Genomic DNA, 15,933 nt, shown 5'->3' with positions numbered 1-15,933 from the left:
AAAAAATAAACTCTCCTGTCCTAAATGCTGACTTGGTGGGGGAGGGGGGCGGAGTCCATGAACAGAAGATGCAGGATTGGAGCTGGAAGGGATTTAAGGCTGAAAACACTAGTTACTCCTCTGGCTCCTCCTCCGCCAAGACTGAAACAAGGTACCCTACACAATGCTTCCAGCCAGCAACCGCGTCGTGCCGGGGTGGTTAGTCAGAGCAGAGCATCACTGGGAGTAGCCTAAGGCAGGGATAAATCTAAACGCGACTGCATCGCAACCCAGAGTAGTATTCGAGACAATCAGGTTTAAAAAAAAAAATCACACTTCCTGGGGGAATAGCTCAAACTAAACATCCCATTGCAAGTATAACTTTGAATTCAGTCCATTATCCCCTAAGAACAAAACGTTCCTTCTCGGCCTCAGATATCTGACGGTCTGAGGAAACTAAAAAGCTCTCTCAAACGTATTCAGCAAGCCGTTTCCTCACACTAGGAAGGTAGCCCTAACCAAAAGCTGTTAGCTTTCACACATACAGCAGGAGGGTAGCCGGGAAGGGCCAAGCTTCTTAAACTGCAGTAGTGCGGGAGCGCGCAGTCGACGTCCGACGTACGCCTTCCTGCCGCAGAGCATTTCGGGAGGAGCGACGGAACGTGGGGCTGGCGCCCCTCTGAAGAAAAAACGAGTCCGAGAACGACTATAGGTGCGTGCTCAGTACCCGGTGCAGCTTGGGGTTGCCCAGTTTTTATGGAAACAGCATTGCTCACGCGGAGCGGGGACCACCCCCAGTTTTCCTGAGTCCCAGTGAGACGCACGGTGACGCAGTTCCTGGGCGCGCCAATCCCGGGCTGGCTGGGAGGGCGGGCTCTTCAGATTTGAATTCCCAAGCAGTTTAGGGGTTAGGGAACCTCACCGAGGAAGTGAGCGTCACCTGGAGCTAGGCCGCTGCGAGCTGGGGCCGACTTGGGCCAGAGGCGAGAGTCTTGGGGCGCCCAGGTCCCCCTCTCCCCAGCACGAAGCCGAGCCCAGACTGCAGCCGTCTTGCCATTATAGGCCCTTCGTCCAAGGTACGGCCGCCCCGCCCCTCTTCCCTCGCCTCCTGCCTCCGGTCCTTTCTGGCGCCGCGAGTCTCAGCGCTTCAGCATTCTGGGCTCTCTCGGACTTCTGTACATTTCTGGCTTTGGCTGTAGTATCACAACTACTCATTCATTCGGGGTGTATTTGTTGCGTGTCTACTGTAGTTATCGAGAGTAGACTACTTTCCTTCGGATTCGTTTCGATGGTGAGCGCTCCAGGCTTTTCTTCTAAAATCACTTATAGAAAAAAAAAAATTTTTTTTAAGATTACCAGGTAGGAGAATTGTGTGCGTCACTGCCCGATTCTTCACCTTGGAACCCAGCATCCACAGAGCTAAAGAAACAATTGATCCATCCAGCTTCTGTTTTCTTCTGATTAAATTACATATTAGTTGCAAATATTTTCAGATGTAAGTAAAATTATTTAGGTAGTGGGAGGCCCCTTCATCAAAGATAAACGCTGCACTTCAAAGGTAAACGCTGTTTACAATTTGGTATACTCACTTACAGATTTTTTGCCCTATGCTTTATGCTCCTGGATGTGTTTGTTTATTTTTGACTTTTTTTTTTTTTACAGAAATTCAATTGTACGTCCTGTTTTGTTGCTTTTTTAATTTAGTCTAGTTACTTTCTATATCAGTATATGCGTGTGTGTGTATATCCTTTTATTGAATACATAGAATTCAGTTGTATGGATGTAGCAGAATTTTGTCCCATATTTATAGACATCTAGATTGTTTCTAGTTAGCCTGGTACTTCAGTGAACAGTAGAATTTTGTCCCATCTTGGTAGACATCTAGATTCTTTATAATTAGCTCAGTACTTAAGTGAACATCCTTGTATAGGGCCTGTTTAAGAACTTGGGCTTTGAAATCAGATAGACTGAGGTCCTGCTCTTAACCATTGTAAATGGGACCTTGGACTGGTCATTTAACGACTCAATGCCTTAGGTTCATCATCTTCAAAATGGGAATAATGACAGTATTTAACTCTTAAGAATTGCTGTAAGGTTAAGTAGTATCTGATGTATATGCAGTAGATGTTGACTATTATTACCACATATATATTTGCATTCTTATGTAGATGTTTCTATAAGAAAAATAATTTTAAGTAGAATTTCTTGCCCATTGGCATGCAAACCTATATTTTGAAATTAATCTTTACCAATCTGATGATCATAAGAAGTCTCACTGCTTTAATTTGCAGCTCTTCATTTATTAGTAAAATGGAGTGTCATTTTGACTCATTTATTGGCCTTTTGTATTCCATTAATTGCCATAAATGTCCTTTGGCCATTTTTTGTGTTGATCATTTCTTTAAATTGATTCATTTGGTTTCTTTGAATGTTATCTATATTGGCCCTCAGTGTGTCATGTGCTGCATTTTTCCCCCCAAATGTATCATTTGCCAGTTAACTTAGTGTTCCTCTCATTTTTTTCCCAACTCTTGTCTCCCAGTTTTGGTTAGTGTGCCTTTGATCCATTCCATTATAATTATTATTAATATTACCACAACAGTAAATTCCTAGAACTTTTCATGTCTTCTTAGGAAGAAGAGTAAAAATTACTTTCAGTATCATATCCATGATAACAGTTGTTTAGCCTGCCTTTTACATACTATAAATGCTCATAGCTAGCTTTTTTTATATAATGGTTTTCCCATGTCTGAGTATTTATTTTGAATAAATAGCCATTTTTTCCTAGTACATCAGAATTTGTCAGTTTTCAGAATAAATTATAAGTATTAGATTTTCCAATAGTTTTAAGCAGTTAATGAAGGCACAAGCATACCATTTTAGAATTCACCTTCTCTTCTTCAGTCCTAGAGTCTGAGCATCATGATTTATTTTCTTTGTTTTGCTTTTCTGTTAACTAGGAAGAGAATGGGGCTTCAGGTGTTTATTGAGTGGCCTCTACCCAGTGGCTTTTTGTTTTTCTTCTTTATCTATTATGCAAAGCCTCTATGGTCAGAGAAAATCGTGGGTGATTTTTTTTATATATATATATATCCTTCTCTTTTCCACCAACCGCACTGAAATCTGGCAACTATTGGCAACTCTTTTCGCTTCTATTGAGTTGCTCTTTATCACATAAATAAGAAAGAGGTGCTTCTCTTTCTTATTTAAAGAGGAACTTTCTGCATCTTTTGGGGAGGGTGAGTGGAATTTGAGGATTTTCAGAATCTTGACTACACACCTCTCAATCCTACTACATGTTTGAATTGAGAAGGAAGAAGTTGGGCAACATGAAAGAGAGGAGTTGCGTGCTGGTTCTTGGAGACTTTCACTGTGACTGTAATTATCTGCCTTTAGATGAACAGTTCTGCGTGTGTACAGTAGTCCCCACCGCCCCCCCCCATTACCTGCATTTCACTTTCCTCGGCCCACAGTTTCAGTTACCTTCAGTCAACTGCAGTCTGAATATATTAAATGAAAAATTCCAAAAATAAACAATTCATAAGTTTTAAATTGCATGCTTTTCTTAGTAGCATGATGAAATCTCACACTGTCCCGCTAGGGATGGTAATCATCCCTTTGTCCAGCATATCCTACCCATTAGTCACTTAGCAGCCCTCTCGGTTATCAGATGAACTGTCGTCGAGGTATCATAGTGCTTGTGTTCAAGTAACCCTAATTTTACTTAATAATTGCCCCAAAACACAAGAGTAGTGGTGCTGGCAATTTGGATATGCCAAAGAGAAGCTGTAAATTGGTTCCTTTAAGTGAAAAGTTGAAAGCTCCTGACTTAATGAGGAAAAAACAATTGTATGCTGAGGTTGTTAAGGTCTGGGTGAAAACCGAATCTTCTATTTGTAAAATTGTGAAGAAGGAAAAAGAAATGCATGCAGATTTTGCTATTGCACCCCAAACTGCAAAAGTTTACAGCCACAGTGCATGATAAATGCTTAGTTAAGTTGGAAAGGCATTAAATTTGTGCAATAAGATATTTTGAGTGAGAGAGATGACATTCACATAACTTTTATTACTTTTTATTATTTTTTATTTATTTTTGCTGTGCCGCGTGGCCTGTGGGATCCTAGCTCCCCAACCAAGATCGACCCCGTGCCCTGCGGCATTGGAAGTGCGGAGTCTTAACCACTGGACCGCCAGGGAAGTCCCTATTACAGTATATTGTTATAATTGTTTTATTTTATTCTTTGCCTAATTTACAAATTAAACCTTATCATACATATGTACATAAAGGAAAAAACATAGTGTATATATAGGGTTTGGCACTATCCACAGGTTCAGGCATCCACTGGGGGTCTTATAATGTATCCACCCCTGGGAGAAGTGGGGGGGGGGGAGGACTGTTGTGCTACAGATTGGGCCTGTTCTTAGTTCTGCTAGTTTATTTGCAGTTTATACTTCCTGCTGAGCATTTCATTAGGTTCTAAGGAATTGAGATTGTGTAAACCTGCACATACTTTGCCTTCTTTCCATGCAATTGTCCCAGTTTATTCATTTTTGTTTTGAGAGCTTAGAGAGAATGGCTAGTGAGTATTACAACTCTCAGCACAGCGTTCCTGTCACTACCACATTGCCAAATGCATAAATATATACATTAATACATTTTGCTGAATTCAGTGGTTTTTGTGTCATTCCCAGGATAACCCTTTTTTGTCAGCTCTTGTTATCGAGGAATATTTCCTTCTTTTTTTCTCTTATAAACTGTTGGATAAAATGGTAATTCGTATATGACTTTTTAACTTGCATATTTGTTTCTTACAGAAGTTACTGTAGATAAAGATACTTGATGTCTTGGGTCTGATTGCATTTTTATTTTCTGAAATAGGCTTTTTATGTTTATATGATGTCAAAGACTGGTTGGAATAGTTATAAATTCAGTGATCAGAGATGCTATAAATCTAGATTTTCAAGTTCTGAGCTCCTCAGGTTGAAATATTTTGTTAATTTACCAGCTGTTACAGAATGTAACTGTATGGTTCATCACCTAGAATCTTAATTTCTAGGTGTGGGAAATAAAATTTATATGTAAGAAGCAAGCTAAAACAAGTCTAAGACCATGTATGCCCAAGTGCATGATTTCCTCTAAAAGTTCTAAGTAGCGGTAAGTGTTCAGAAAATTGGAATGTATATAATTTACTTTTGATTTGAGGTTTTTTTAAAACAAAAACCTCACAATTAAAATGTTCTGCAGCATAACAAAATCAGGATTGGAGATTATTTAACTTAAAATTTGAATGGATTTTTAGCCTTCATTAGGATATATCATTGTAGCTGCTGCCTTAAAATTTAAGTGCCTAAAAGGAAAAACCATATTGGTGAAATTTGATCTTTTATAACTTAATGTAGTGCCATATGCAAATGTCAGTTAATGGTTTTTGATGCAAATATTAGATTGGAACTTCCAGGACTTGAGGTTCAAATAAATTTCCAAAACAGATATTCAAAATTCAGCCCCTAGAGCGATTAAGTAGAAGACTTGGTGAAAGCTGGTTTTTCGTAGAGAAGTAAATTTAAAAGCCAAACTGTTTATCATTGAAAAATAGTAAAATGAGGCTTTAACAAAAATATAAAATCTTCGTCTGATTTGTGAGCTATAGATTATCCAGTGTTGTTATGAACCGATTAAACCTTTTAATTAGTACAATGTTGTTATGGAAAGCAAATAAACTTAACTTTTTCTGTACCAAAGCATGGTAAAGGTTGATTTCACATTGAACTACAGGTTCTTCTGGCCCCTTGCTGAAGGTCTATCCTGAAAATTGTGTTTAAGTGAATATTCTGTTAGAGGAAATTTGTTGCTACTGTTTATCAAGATGATTGCAACACCTTTGAAACATCCAGGAATTCACTTGTCTTCAGAGACATCTTCTCAGAGGAGAAATATGCCCATGCATGCAGTCTTTTTTGACAGCATTCCTTCAGGCACACTTACTCCTGTAAAAGATTTGGCGAAATATCAGAAGTCCTCTTTAAAATGGAATGACCATAAAAAGAGTCAGTTCCTAGGAATAACAGTTTTTAATAATAAAAATATATTTCAATCTACCATGCTAGCAGAGGCCACCACCTCTAACAGTTCTCTTGATATCAGTGCTATAAAACCCAACAAGGATGGATTAAAAAATAAAGCAAGCTATGAATCACCAGGAAAAATATTTCAAAGAATGAAAGAAAAAGTACTACATAACAAGCAAGAACAAGCATCAAGAAACAGTTTGTTGGAACCACCAAAAAATGAAAGTAATAAAATTTTCACTCCTAACGGAGCTGAGGAAGGAGTATTACGGCATACCTACCTCTGTGAAGGAAAGGAAAACAACAAATCGTTCCAACCAGAAGACAGTTCACTAAGAGGTTAGTTTTATTACGTGTTGGTTTAAAAAGTGTTTATTGTGTCTGATACTGTTTTAGGCACTCGGGCGGGATAGAGCAGTGAACAAAATGAACAAAAATCTCTGCCCTCATGAAGCTAGCTTACATGCAGTTGCTGGGAGACAGATCACCAAATAAGTATATTTTAGGGTATAATAGAAGAAAAATGCTCTGGAAAGAAAAAGAGTAAGCTTGATGGGGAGAGTTGGAGGAGGTTGTAATTTTCAATGGGGTGGTCAATGTTTCAATAAGGTGGCATTTGAGCCAAAAATTGAAGGAGGCACTAGATACAGATATCTTGGGAACTGAATGGGGAAGGATGATCCTTCGGCTGGTACAAATGCCCTGAAATAGAAGCATGTGGACTAGCTGTGAGATTATCATGGGTGAGTGGACAGAGCTGGGAAGGAGTGGATAAATAGAGGGTCAGATAATGCAGGGCCTTATAGGTGAATGTTAGAGTTTGGGCTTTTATTGTGAACAAATTAAGGAGCCACTGGAGAGTTTTGAGCAGAGGAATGACACGATCTGACTTATATTTTTAAATTTGAAATAGTTAATGAAGTAATTCAGTTGAGAGAGGGTGTTGGCTTGGTCAGGTGGTAGCAGTGAAGATAATAAGGAGTGGCTGAATTCCAGATATATTTTGAAGGAAGAGCCAATAGCATTAGCTTAGAGATTGGATGGGGAATATAAGAGGTATAAAGGGTGATTTGTTTATTTGGTTTTGTTTTTTTTTTTGCTCGAGCAACTGGAACGATTTAACTGAGGTGAGGCAGACAGAGGTGGAGTGGGGTTGGGGGCTCAGCAATTATGTTTTTTGTCATGTCAATTTTGATATGTCTGTTAAAAATTGAAGTGTAGTTGTGAATTAGGCTTTTGAAAAAAAGTAGTTGGAATTTAGGGAAGTGGTCCAGGTGTGAAAAATACATTTGAGAGTCATTAGCACCTAAATGGTATTTAAAGCTATGAGATTAGATGGGATCATCAGGGAGTAAGTGTACACAGAAAAAACATTCAAGGATGAGTCCTGGGGCACCCTGAAATTTAGAAGTTAGAAGAAAGAGTAGGAAGTACTGAAGGCCACTGAGAAGATGAGGAAGAAGAAAAACCCAAGAAAACAAAATGCTTTTGAGGAAGTTGTCATTAGCTGTGTCTAATGCTGCTAATCAGTCAAGAAAGATGAAGGCTGAGATTTGACTATTGGATTTAGCAACGTGGAAATCATTGATGACTGATGTGGGCAGTTTTGGTGGAGTGATAGGAGCAAAAACGTGATTCAGGAGGGTTCAAGAGAGAGTGTGAGGAGAGAAATTGATGATGGTGAACATAGTTCTTTTTGAGGGGAGCAGAGAAATATGGGAAGTATGGTTTAAGAAGATCTTGTTGTTTTTAATGATTGGTGAAATAACATCATCTTGGTGTGCTTTTGGGAATGATCCACTAGGGAAGGAAAAACTGAGATTTGTAGTATGATATTCTTGAGTAGTTGAGAGGGAATAGAATCTAAAAGTGGATGTTTGGCCTTTGCTAGGAACATAAACAACATCAAACAAGAAGGTAGGCAGTGTTATGTGACTTCAGAAATAATCTGAAATACGAAGTCAAGTCATCAGTTGAGAGTGAGAATGGGAAGCAGGTATTGAAGTTTGAGGAGGTTTGAATAGTGTAGGAGAGCGAAAGAGTAAATGGCCTAGGCCTGATTTCCTGGGCAATGTTAAGGACTTACTTGAGATTTGTGGGCATGAATTTAGATAAGACCAATCAGTATGGTTGTGAGTTTTCCTCTAGCTGCGTAGGTGCTGGTGGGGAATAGGAAGGGGGTTGGATTTTATCAGGACTGTAATTTTGCCAAATACAGGCATCCTTGTTTTATTGCAGTTCACTTTATTGCTCTTCACAGATATTGCGGTCTTTATAAATTGAAGGTTTGTGGCAATCCTGTGTTGTCAGATAATGGTTACCATTTTTAAACAGTAAAGTTGCTATAAAAAAAATTGTGTCTTTAGCAATAATTTTTTAAATTAAGTTATGTACATTTTTTTCTTAGACATAAGACTGTTGCACTCTTAATAGACTACAATATAATATAAATATAACTTTCATATGCATTGGGAAATAAAATTCACATGACTCACTTTATTGTGATACTCACTTTATTGCAGTGGTCTGGAACTCAACCCACAATATTTCCGAGGTATGCCTGTAGGATGATGTGAAAAAAGGACAAAGGAGTTGGGGTGTGTGTGCAAGGGGGTGGTCACAATTGGCCATGAAATTTAAGTTGGTTAGACAGAGAAAAGAAGACCTGAAGGAGGTGAAGAAGTGTGAAGAAGTGTAGGTCTTGTTGGGATAGTCAGTGAATTTGAGAGAATGATCTGGAAAGATATAAGGTGATCAGAAATTGGGACACTTGAAATTGAGATTTTAATGAGTTGCAATAATTGATAAAGATACTTTACATGCATTATTTCTTTTGATTCTTTGAGCAAACACTGTGGTTACATGCTTATTTAATAGTCTCGGAGTTGGAGCTTTTAAATATGTCACATCTGCTCTGTGTCTCACAGGTAATAAGTGATGGGCTGAGAATTAAATACAGGTATCTATTAGAAAGCCCATGCTCTTAACTACTGTACGATAGATTGTGGGTATATTGTTGCATTTCAAAGACAGTGATATATTTTGACACAAAAAGCAGAGTTTTCTAAGGGAGTTTAGGATAGAGGTGGGGGAGTATACAAAATAATCTCATGCAGTCTAGGAAAAAAGGGGGAAGCAAATGAAATAATGTATATTAAAGCATGTTTTATATGTAAAGTGGAATTAGAGAGAAGTAACTGACTACTTTGAGAATCTGATGAATCTTTCCCCAGAAAATGCACATATATACAAACACAGATTTTGTATATATTTTCAGAGATCTTTTGGAGAGTCTCTGCATGGATCCTTGGACTCTCAAATAAACGGCCCAAGTTCTATATAGCATGTTATTTATATTTGATTAAATTACCTACTCATCTTTACTACATTGCTTTTTCATTTCTAGTAGAAAGAATTAAAGAAATAGAAACTTATCCTTCTTTTATGACACATCATTATAATCTTTATATTAAGGTTTCTAAGGCCAAAGCGGCATACTTATTAAAGTATAATCACTACTAATTTTTTCAAGTGTAATATTTAAAATTAAACATATAGGGCTTCCCTGGTGGTGCAGTGGTTGAGAGTCCGCCTGCCGAAGCAGGGGACGTGGGTTCGTGCCCCGGTCCAGGAAGATGCCACATGCCGCGGAGTGGCTGGGCCCGTGAGCCATGGCCGCTGAGCCTGCCTGTCCGGAGCCTGTGCTCTGCAACGGGAGAGGCCACAGCAGTGAGAGACCCGCGTACCGCCAAAAAAAAAAAAAAAAAAAAAATTTAAGCATATAAAATAATTCAGTTTTTCCTTCTCTGGTACAAATTAAGTCGATTACCTTCCCCTTTTTGTGTGAAAGAAATTCATTTCTGTGTTCAAGAAACAAAACTAACCATCTAGGATGTAAAGCAGAATAAAATGTAAATAATACTATTAGTTCCTATTTTTCTAGTTGATAAGCCTACCAGATTTGTGCCTTTGAAGACCTGCTAAAGAGATGTCAAAGAAGTATAAATTATGGTTTAGTCTGCTACTGAATCTCAACATTTTGATTTTTAAAGTATAAGTTACAACTTTTCAACTGTTCTTCCACATTTTAGAAATTTCCAGCAACCAGAAGCAAAATCAGAATTTTCAAGGCTGGATGGCACTTCATATATAACCTTAACACTGATTTGTGGCAGAAACAGAATGTTATTCCAGATGTCTAGGCTTCTAAGTTCAGTAGTATACTTTTGTCTAGAGTTGGCAAGTAATGTGGAGAAGTTGTAAAAAATTTTTTTCTCAGCATAATGTAGGTATAGATAATCTGTTGAAGGCATGAGACAATAATAAAGGGAAAAAACTTAATGTAACTGTCATATATTCCGTAAGTATACACTATTGGTTGGATCATTACTGAACCTAAGTCAATTCCAAGATTTTTTTTAAGGCAGTTTTTTCTTCTCAGTGACTAATACAACTCAACTTCTTTCTTTTAAAAAAAAACAACAAAAAACGCAGCCTCGGTCCAAGAAGTTCCTTCAGAATCATCAAATAATATTTTCCTGTCAATCAAGCAAAAGATTCAATATCAGCAGGAAAAGAAGGCACCTCTGTGCAATTTAACTTATGGTAAAGTGCTTTTTGTTTTGTTTTGTTTGTTATTTCAATGTATAGCTAAATGTGCTAGATAAAATTATTTCCCCTGTGTAGGCAACAAGCATTGACTGGATAAAAGATTGAGTTGTAAAAGCCAGCTGCACTCAGGGAAAGACTGGGCAGGAGGGTGGAACATTTCTAACCTGAAGACTTTTTAATATAAACAGTTTTACAAAACAAATGAACAAACATAACAAAACAGAAACAGACCTATAGATATACAGAACAAACTGGTAGTTGCTTGGGGCGGGGGATATGAGTGAAATAGATGAGGGAGATCAGTAATACAGACTCCCAGTTATACAATAAATAAGTCACGGGGATTTCATGTACGGCATAGGGAATGTGGCCAATCATATTGTAATAACTTTGCATGGTGACAGATGGTAACAAGTTATTTTGGTGATCCTATGTTATGTGTTATTTGTAATGTGTAAAAATACTGAATCCTTATGTTATATACCCTGAAACTAATATTTAAGTCAATTATACTTCAGTTTTAAAAAGGAAAAAAATATTAGAAGTTTTCAGTTGTTCTGTTGCTCTCTTTTAATTTCATATTATCCTTCTATAAATTTTGTTTGGTTTTGTGTTTTTTGCAGAGCTTCCAATTCTGAACCAAGAACATGAAAATGATTCAGCTGCAGGAGTCTCAAACAAGGCATTAACTAGAGCTCAGTTGGCTAGACAAGTTCTTCACTCTAAGGAGAATACAGTTGCAACCACTAAGTCCAAAAAGGACACATTTGTTTTAGAAGGCACTGATTCTACCTGTGAAAAATCCCAAAATACCACCATTGAGACTCTCTGTGTTCCTTTTAAAAACGGCAGTCAATTAATGGTTTCTGATGATAGTAAGATTACAACAGAAGGCACTTCAAAACAGGAAATTAAGGAAGGAAATGAGAAAACAATGCCCAGGGAGACTGATCTTCCAGGTTCCATGAATGATACATGTAAAATTGTGCTTGCAACTCCAAGATTTCATACAGGAATACCTCAGAGATCCAAAAGCAATGCCTGGAAACTTTCTCCAAGTACATGCCAAACTATTACTAATGGAGTTAAAAAAAATAAGGTAGGAAAACTTTTAAGGCAGATGTATATTTGTTTTTACCCCCATTCTTCAAGAGCATGAGCTCTTTTGCTTTCTCATTAACAGTATCTTCATTTTGGAGTTTTGATATTATTTAGTGTAGAGGCAGTGTGGCCTAGTGAAAAGAACAGTGGATTAAAAGTAAGACCTAGGCATTAACTCTTACTTTGCTCTATTACTAGTACAGTCTTCAACTCCCTTTGGGGATGAACAGTGAGGTATTCTTCTTAAATTTTATTTTTCCTGATTCTTGGGCTTCTATTAACAGAGCAATTAAAAGAAGAGTTACAGCATCTGAAGATTTGAGAAGTTTTTCTGTTGTAATACAGAGGGATCAATGAAAGACTTTAGACCATCAAACTATGTTATATTAGGATAAGTTCTCTGAAGGAAGTGTAATAGAAATTCAAGTTCAAGGAGGAAGATACAATGTAAACTTTCCAATTGGTAAAGGTTTGAGCCTTTATTTTTAAAAGGATGATTTGTAGGTATCAGACTGAGATGATATTTGAATTCTGTCTAAATTTTTTTTTTTAATTTATTTTATTTATTTATTTTCGGCTATGTTGGGTCTTCATTGCTGTGCGACGGCTTTCTCTAGTTGAGGTGAGAGGGAACTACTCTTCTTTGTGGTGCACGTGCTTCTCATTGTGGTGGCTTCTCTTGTTGCAGAGCACGGGCTCTAGGCACGCAGGCTTCAGTAGTTGTGGCACACAGGCTCAGTAGTTGTGGCTTGCGGGCTCTAGAGCACAGGCTCAGTAGTTGTGGCGCATGGACTTAGTTGCTTTGTGGCATGTGGGATCTTCCCAGACCAGGGCTCTAACCTGTGTCCCCTGCATTGGCAGGCAGATTCTTAACCACTGTGCCACCAGGGAAGTCCCTGTCTACATTTTTAAGAGTGATATAACAGTTACAGTTTCGTATCTCAGTGTATTTATTGGAAATTGCATTATTTGCAAATGTTTAGACTTACGAGGAAAAGTTTTAGATGTTGTCTTAAAAATATGAGGTGGATTAAGTAAAAGATTTAAAGACATCTGTTCTAAGAGACCCTACAGTATTAATTCCATCACCTCTATAGTACTGTTTACCTCAGCTACTACACAAAGTCTAAGCCTCCCAGGTCTCTATACAGTTCTGTACATGCCTTAGTCTGACCCAGTCTCTCACTCATCTTTAACTCTCCCAACATGACATTGCTCTCTTGAACTCGAGTTACAGCATTAGCAAAATGTTATATTCTCAATCTTCTATGAACATTTCTTAACTTTGCTCTAACTAAAATTATGGCTGTTTCTCTTAATTGGTGGCTCTTTTTTCTCCCATATCCCATATTCTGTTGGACCTAGAGATGATATAATGTGCGTTCCTCTTGTTCCTCATCCTTGTTGCAGGTCATTTTTCCTTCCTTCTCTCTAAAACCACTCCTTCCCCCTCCCTAACTTTTGAAGCATGTGTCATAAGTCTTTACCACTCCCTCTTTCCTTTTGTAGTCATCTATAGTGCAACCTCCTAGTCATGAGCTTGCATCCTGTTGAAGGGTTTTGACACCTGTTACTTTTTCCTCTGCTACTCCTTCTGTCGTCAACTCTTGTGACATCAATATCCATGTAGATAATCTATCCAGCCTCCTTGAATTCTTGATTTTCAGAGACGTTCTCCCTACCAATACCCTCAACTCTAGTCATACCCATCCCTTGTCTTTGCCAGTCCATGCACCAGCTCCTCACTTTCAAGCATCCCACTCTCACTATTAAATCCTGTGTGCTCAGATCATTGTACCTCTAGTACTTTTCCCCCATCCCCACCATCAGTACTCCACCCCACTAAGACAACCTTCAGTTCATCAAATCTTTTCTGTCCTCATTTCTCTTACCTTACATAGAGTCCATGGTCCATCATTATAATCATCCCCTTGACTAAACTCAGTTCTGTTTATTGCTTTTCCTTCTGTCTTCCTCTGGCAAAATTGTAACCCTGGTTAAATTTTACTTTTTTTTTTTTTTTTTCTACACATCTGTACCTGAGAAGTAGAAGATGACTGGAACAAAATGTACAACGATGTTGACTAGTCTCATTTTAAAATTGACAACAAACCTTAAATGGGCTCTCAGTATTGCCCATCAGTCCTGCTAGATTTCACTTGTCAATCCACCCCACGCTCTGACTTTCCTAGAGGAGTATGCCACTCTTATTCTCTCTTAAAACCTCCAAACCTTCTCTTTCCTCCTCATTCTCAGTTCATTGAGAACCTCATATTCCCATCACCAAATCTATCAGTCTGTTTGCTGCTATATCCACATATTCTGTGTTTCCTTCTGTTAAAATGGATGAACAGTTTGTGTTCCTTTTCAAGGCCAGTTCATTTCCTCCTACCACCTAAAGGATTTTGTCCTTCTTCCCTCAAATTTTTCCTCTCTTCTGCATCATTCCCATTAGTATATAAACATGCTGAAACATGACCTGTGTTTTTTAAAAAATATGAAGAAAAAGTCTACCTTCCTTTTACTCCATATCCCACTCCAGCTACCACCCCTTTTTTTGTTTGCTTGTTACAGCAAAACACCTTGAACGAGGTATACGTATTCACAGTGATCATTTCTTCTTATCTCATTCCCTATTGAACAAGTTCCACTTTGGACATTCATATTCACTACGCCATGAAAATTGCTTTTTTCAGGTTCACCAATGATTTCCATATCATTAAATCCAATGATTATTCTTATTCCTTATTCTGTCACTCATGGGGGAGGTTAACACAGTGAATCAGAACATCCTTCTCAAAATTTTGTATTGCTTTTTTGCTTAGGTTCTAGGAACTCTCTCCTAATTTTCTGCTACCTCACTGGGCATTCTCACTCCCCTTTGCTACTTTCTCCTGTAACAACCTGTAAATGTTGGATTCCCTAGAATCCTAGAAACTGATTCTCTCTAGACTATTATTATCCAGTGCCATAGCTTTAAATTCCATTTCTCTGCTGATAGCTGCCAAATATATATCTCCAGCCCAGAACATTCTTGTAAACCCTACTCACATATGCAATTATCTGTACAGCTTCTCTATTGATACCTAATAGGCATCTCAAATTTAACATTGTGTCCCATATTGGTACATAGTAATACCATTTCACCAAATACTTAGGTAAAAATTTTAGGTTCATTTTGGGCTTTTTTTTCTCTCTCTCTCTTTCTCTGTCTCTCTGTCTCTGTCTCTCTCTCTCATACTGCACATCTAAACTGTGAAGAAATCCTGTTGTCTCTGCTGTCCTGAATCTGACCACTCCTTATTGCTCAACCACTGCCTCCTAGTCCAAGGCACAGTAATCTCTTGGATTACTACAGTAGCCTTATAGTCTCCCTGTTTCCACTATTGCCTCTCTCCCCTTCAGTCTGTTTTCTAAATAGAGGCCAGAATCTTTATATATAGGCCAATTTCTACCCAGCAGCCCCTTAATAGAATATTAAATCATGTCACTCCTCTGCTCAAAATCCTCTAGTAACTTCTCACCTCAAGAGAAATCACTGGGACTTCCCTGGTGGTCCAGTGATTAAGACTCCACAGCACGTTCATTGGCTGTGAGTGGGGGATGGGGGGCGCATGGGTTCGATCCCTGGTTGGGGAACTAAGATACCGCATGCCGCGTGGCGGCCAAAAAAAGAGAGAGAGAAAACACTAAACCTTTACCATAGCTTGTAGGACTCTACATAATTCAATCCTGGAGATATCCAGCCTCATCTCATCTCTCTTGCTTACTCTTTTCAAGCTACTGTGCCCTCCTTGCTACCTACTTAGGGCCTTTGTACTTGTTCCCTCTACCTGGAAGAATTACTCCCAGATATCCATATGGCTCATTCCTTACTTCATTCAGTTCTCTGTTCCAAGACCTTCCCTGACTATCCTGTCTAAAAAAAAATCCTCCATTTATACTTATTTTTAATATTATCACTGCCTGACATTTTATTATTTATTTGTCCATTTATTTGAATATCACCACCACCACTCTGCTTGTTTCCAGCCCCCTCACCAACCCTCACCACCACCACACATACAACACAAATGTTGGCTCTAAAGAGGGTGGCCTTTTTATTCTGTTTCTGGATGAATCCCATGCCTAAACCAGTGCCTGGAGCATAGTAGAGCTCAACAAATGTTTGAT

The 15,933-nt window shown here is 38.3% G+C and overlaps 1 protein-coding gene across 5 annotated transcripts in view; it reads left to right on the top strand.

The window, feature by feature from the left end:
* Positions 1 to 573: 573 nt before the first annotated feature.
* Positions 574 to 15,933, top strand: part of MIS18BP1 (MIS18 binding protein 1) — a 60,758-nt gene continuing 45,398 nt past the window's right edge. Inside the window, exons 1-4 of one of the 5 annotated variants that reach the window (XM_022570651.3) lie at positions 574 to 691; positions 5,756 to 6,387; positions 10,543 to 10,653; positions 11,283 to 11,758. In XM_022570651.3, the coding sequence (XP_022426359.2) occupies positions 5,847 to 6,387; positions 10,543 to 10,653; positions 11,283 to 11,758 (1,128 nt within the window). In that variant the 5' untranslated portion in view covers positions 574 to 691; positions 5,756 to 5,846. The other 4 variants (XM_089907661.1, XM_022570648.3, XM_089907660.1 and 1 more) reach the window with 4 other exon arrangements.

This window comes from Delphinapterus leucas, chromosome 2 (assembly GCF_059928025.1).
Source record: "Delphinapterus leucas isolate spDelLeu-1000000601 "Yukka" chromosome 2, BTC_Dleu_Yukka2, whole genome shotgun sequence".
In the NCBI taxonomy this organism is placed as follows: Eukaryota; Metazoa; Chordata; class Mammalia; order Artiodactyla; family Monodontidae; genus Delphinapterus; species Delphinapterus leucas.
The sequence above is the reverse complement of the archived record's forward strand: the minus strand, read 5'-3'. Positions and strand labels throughout refer to the sequence as shown.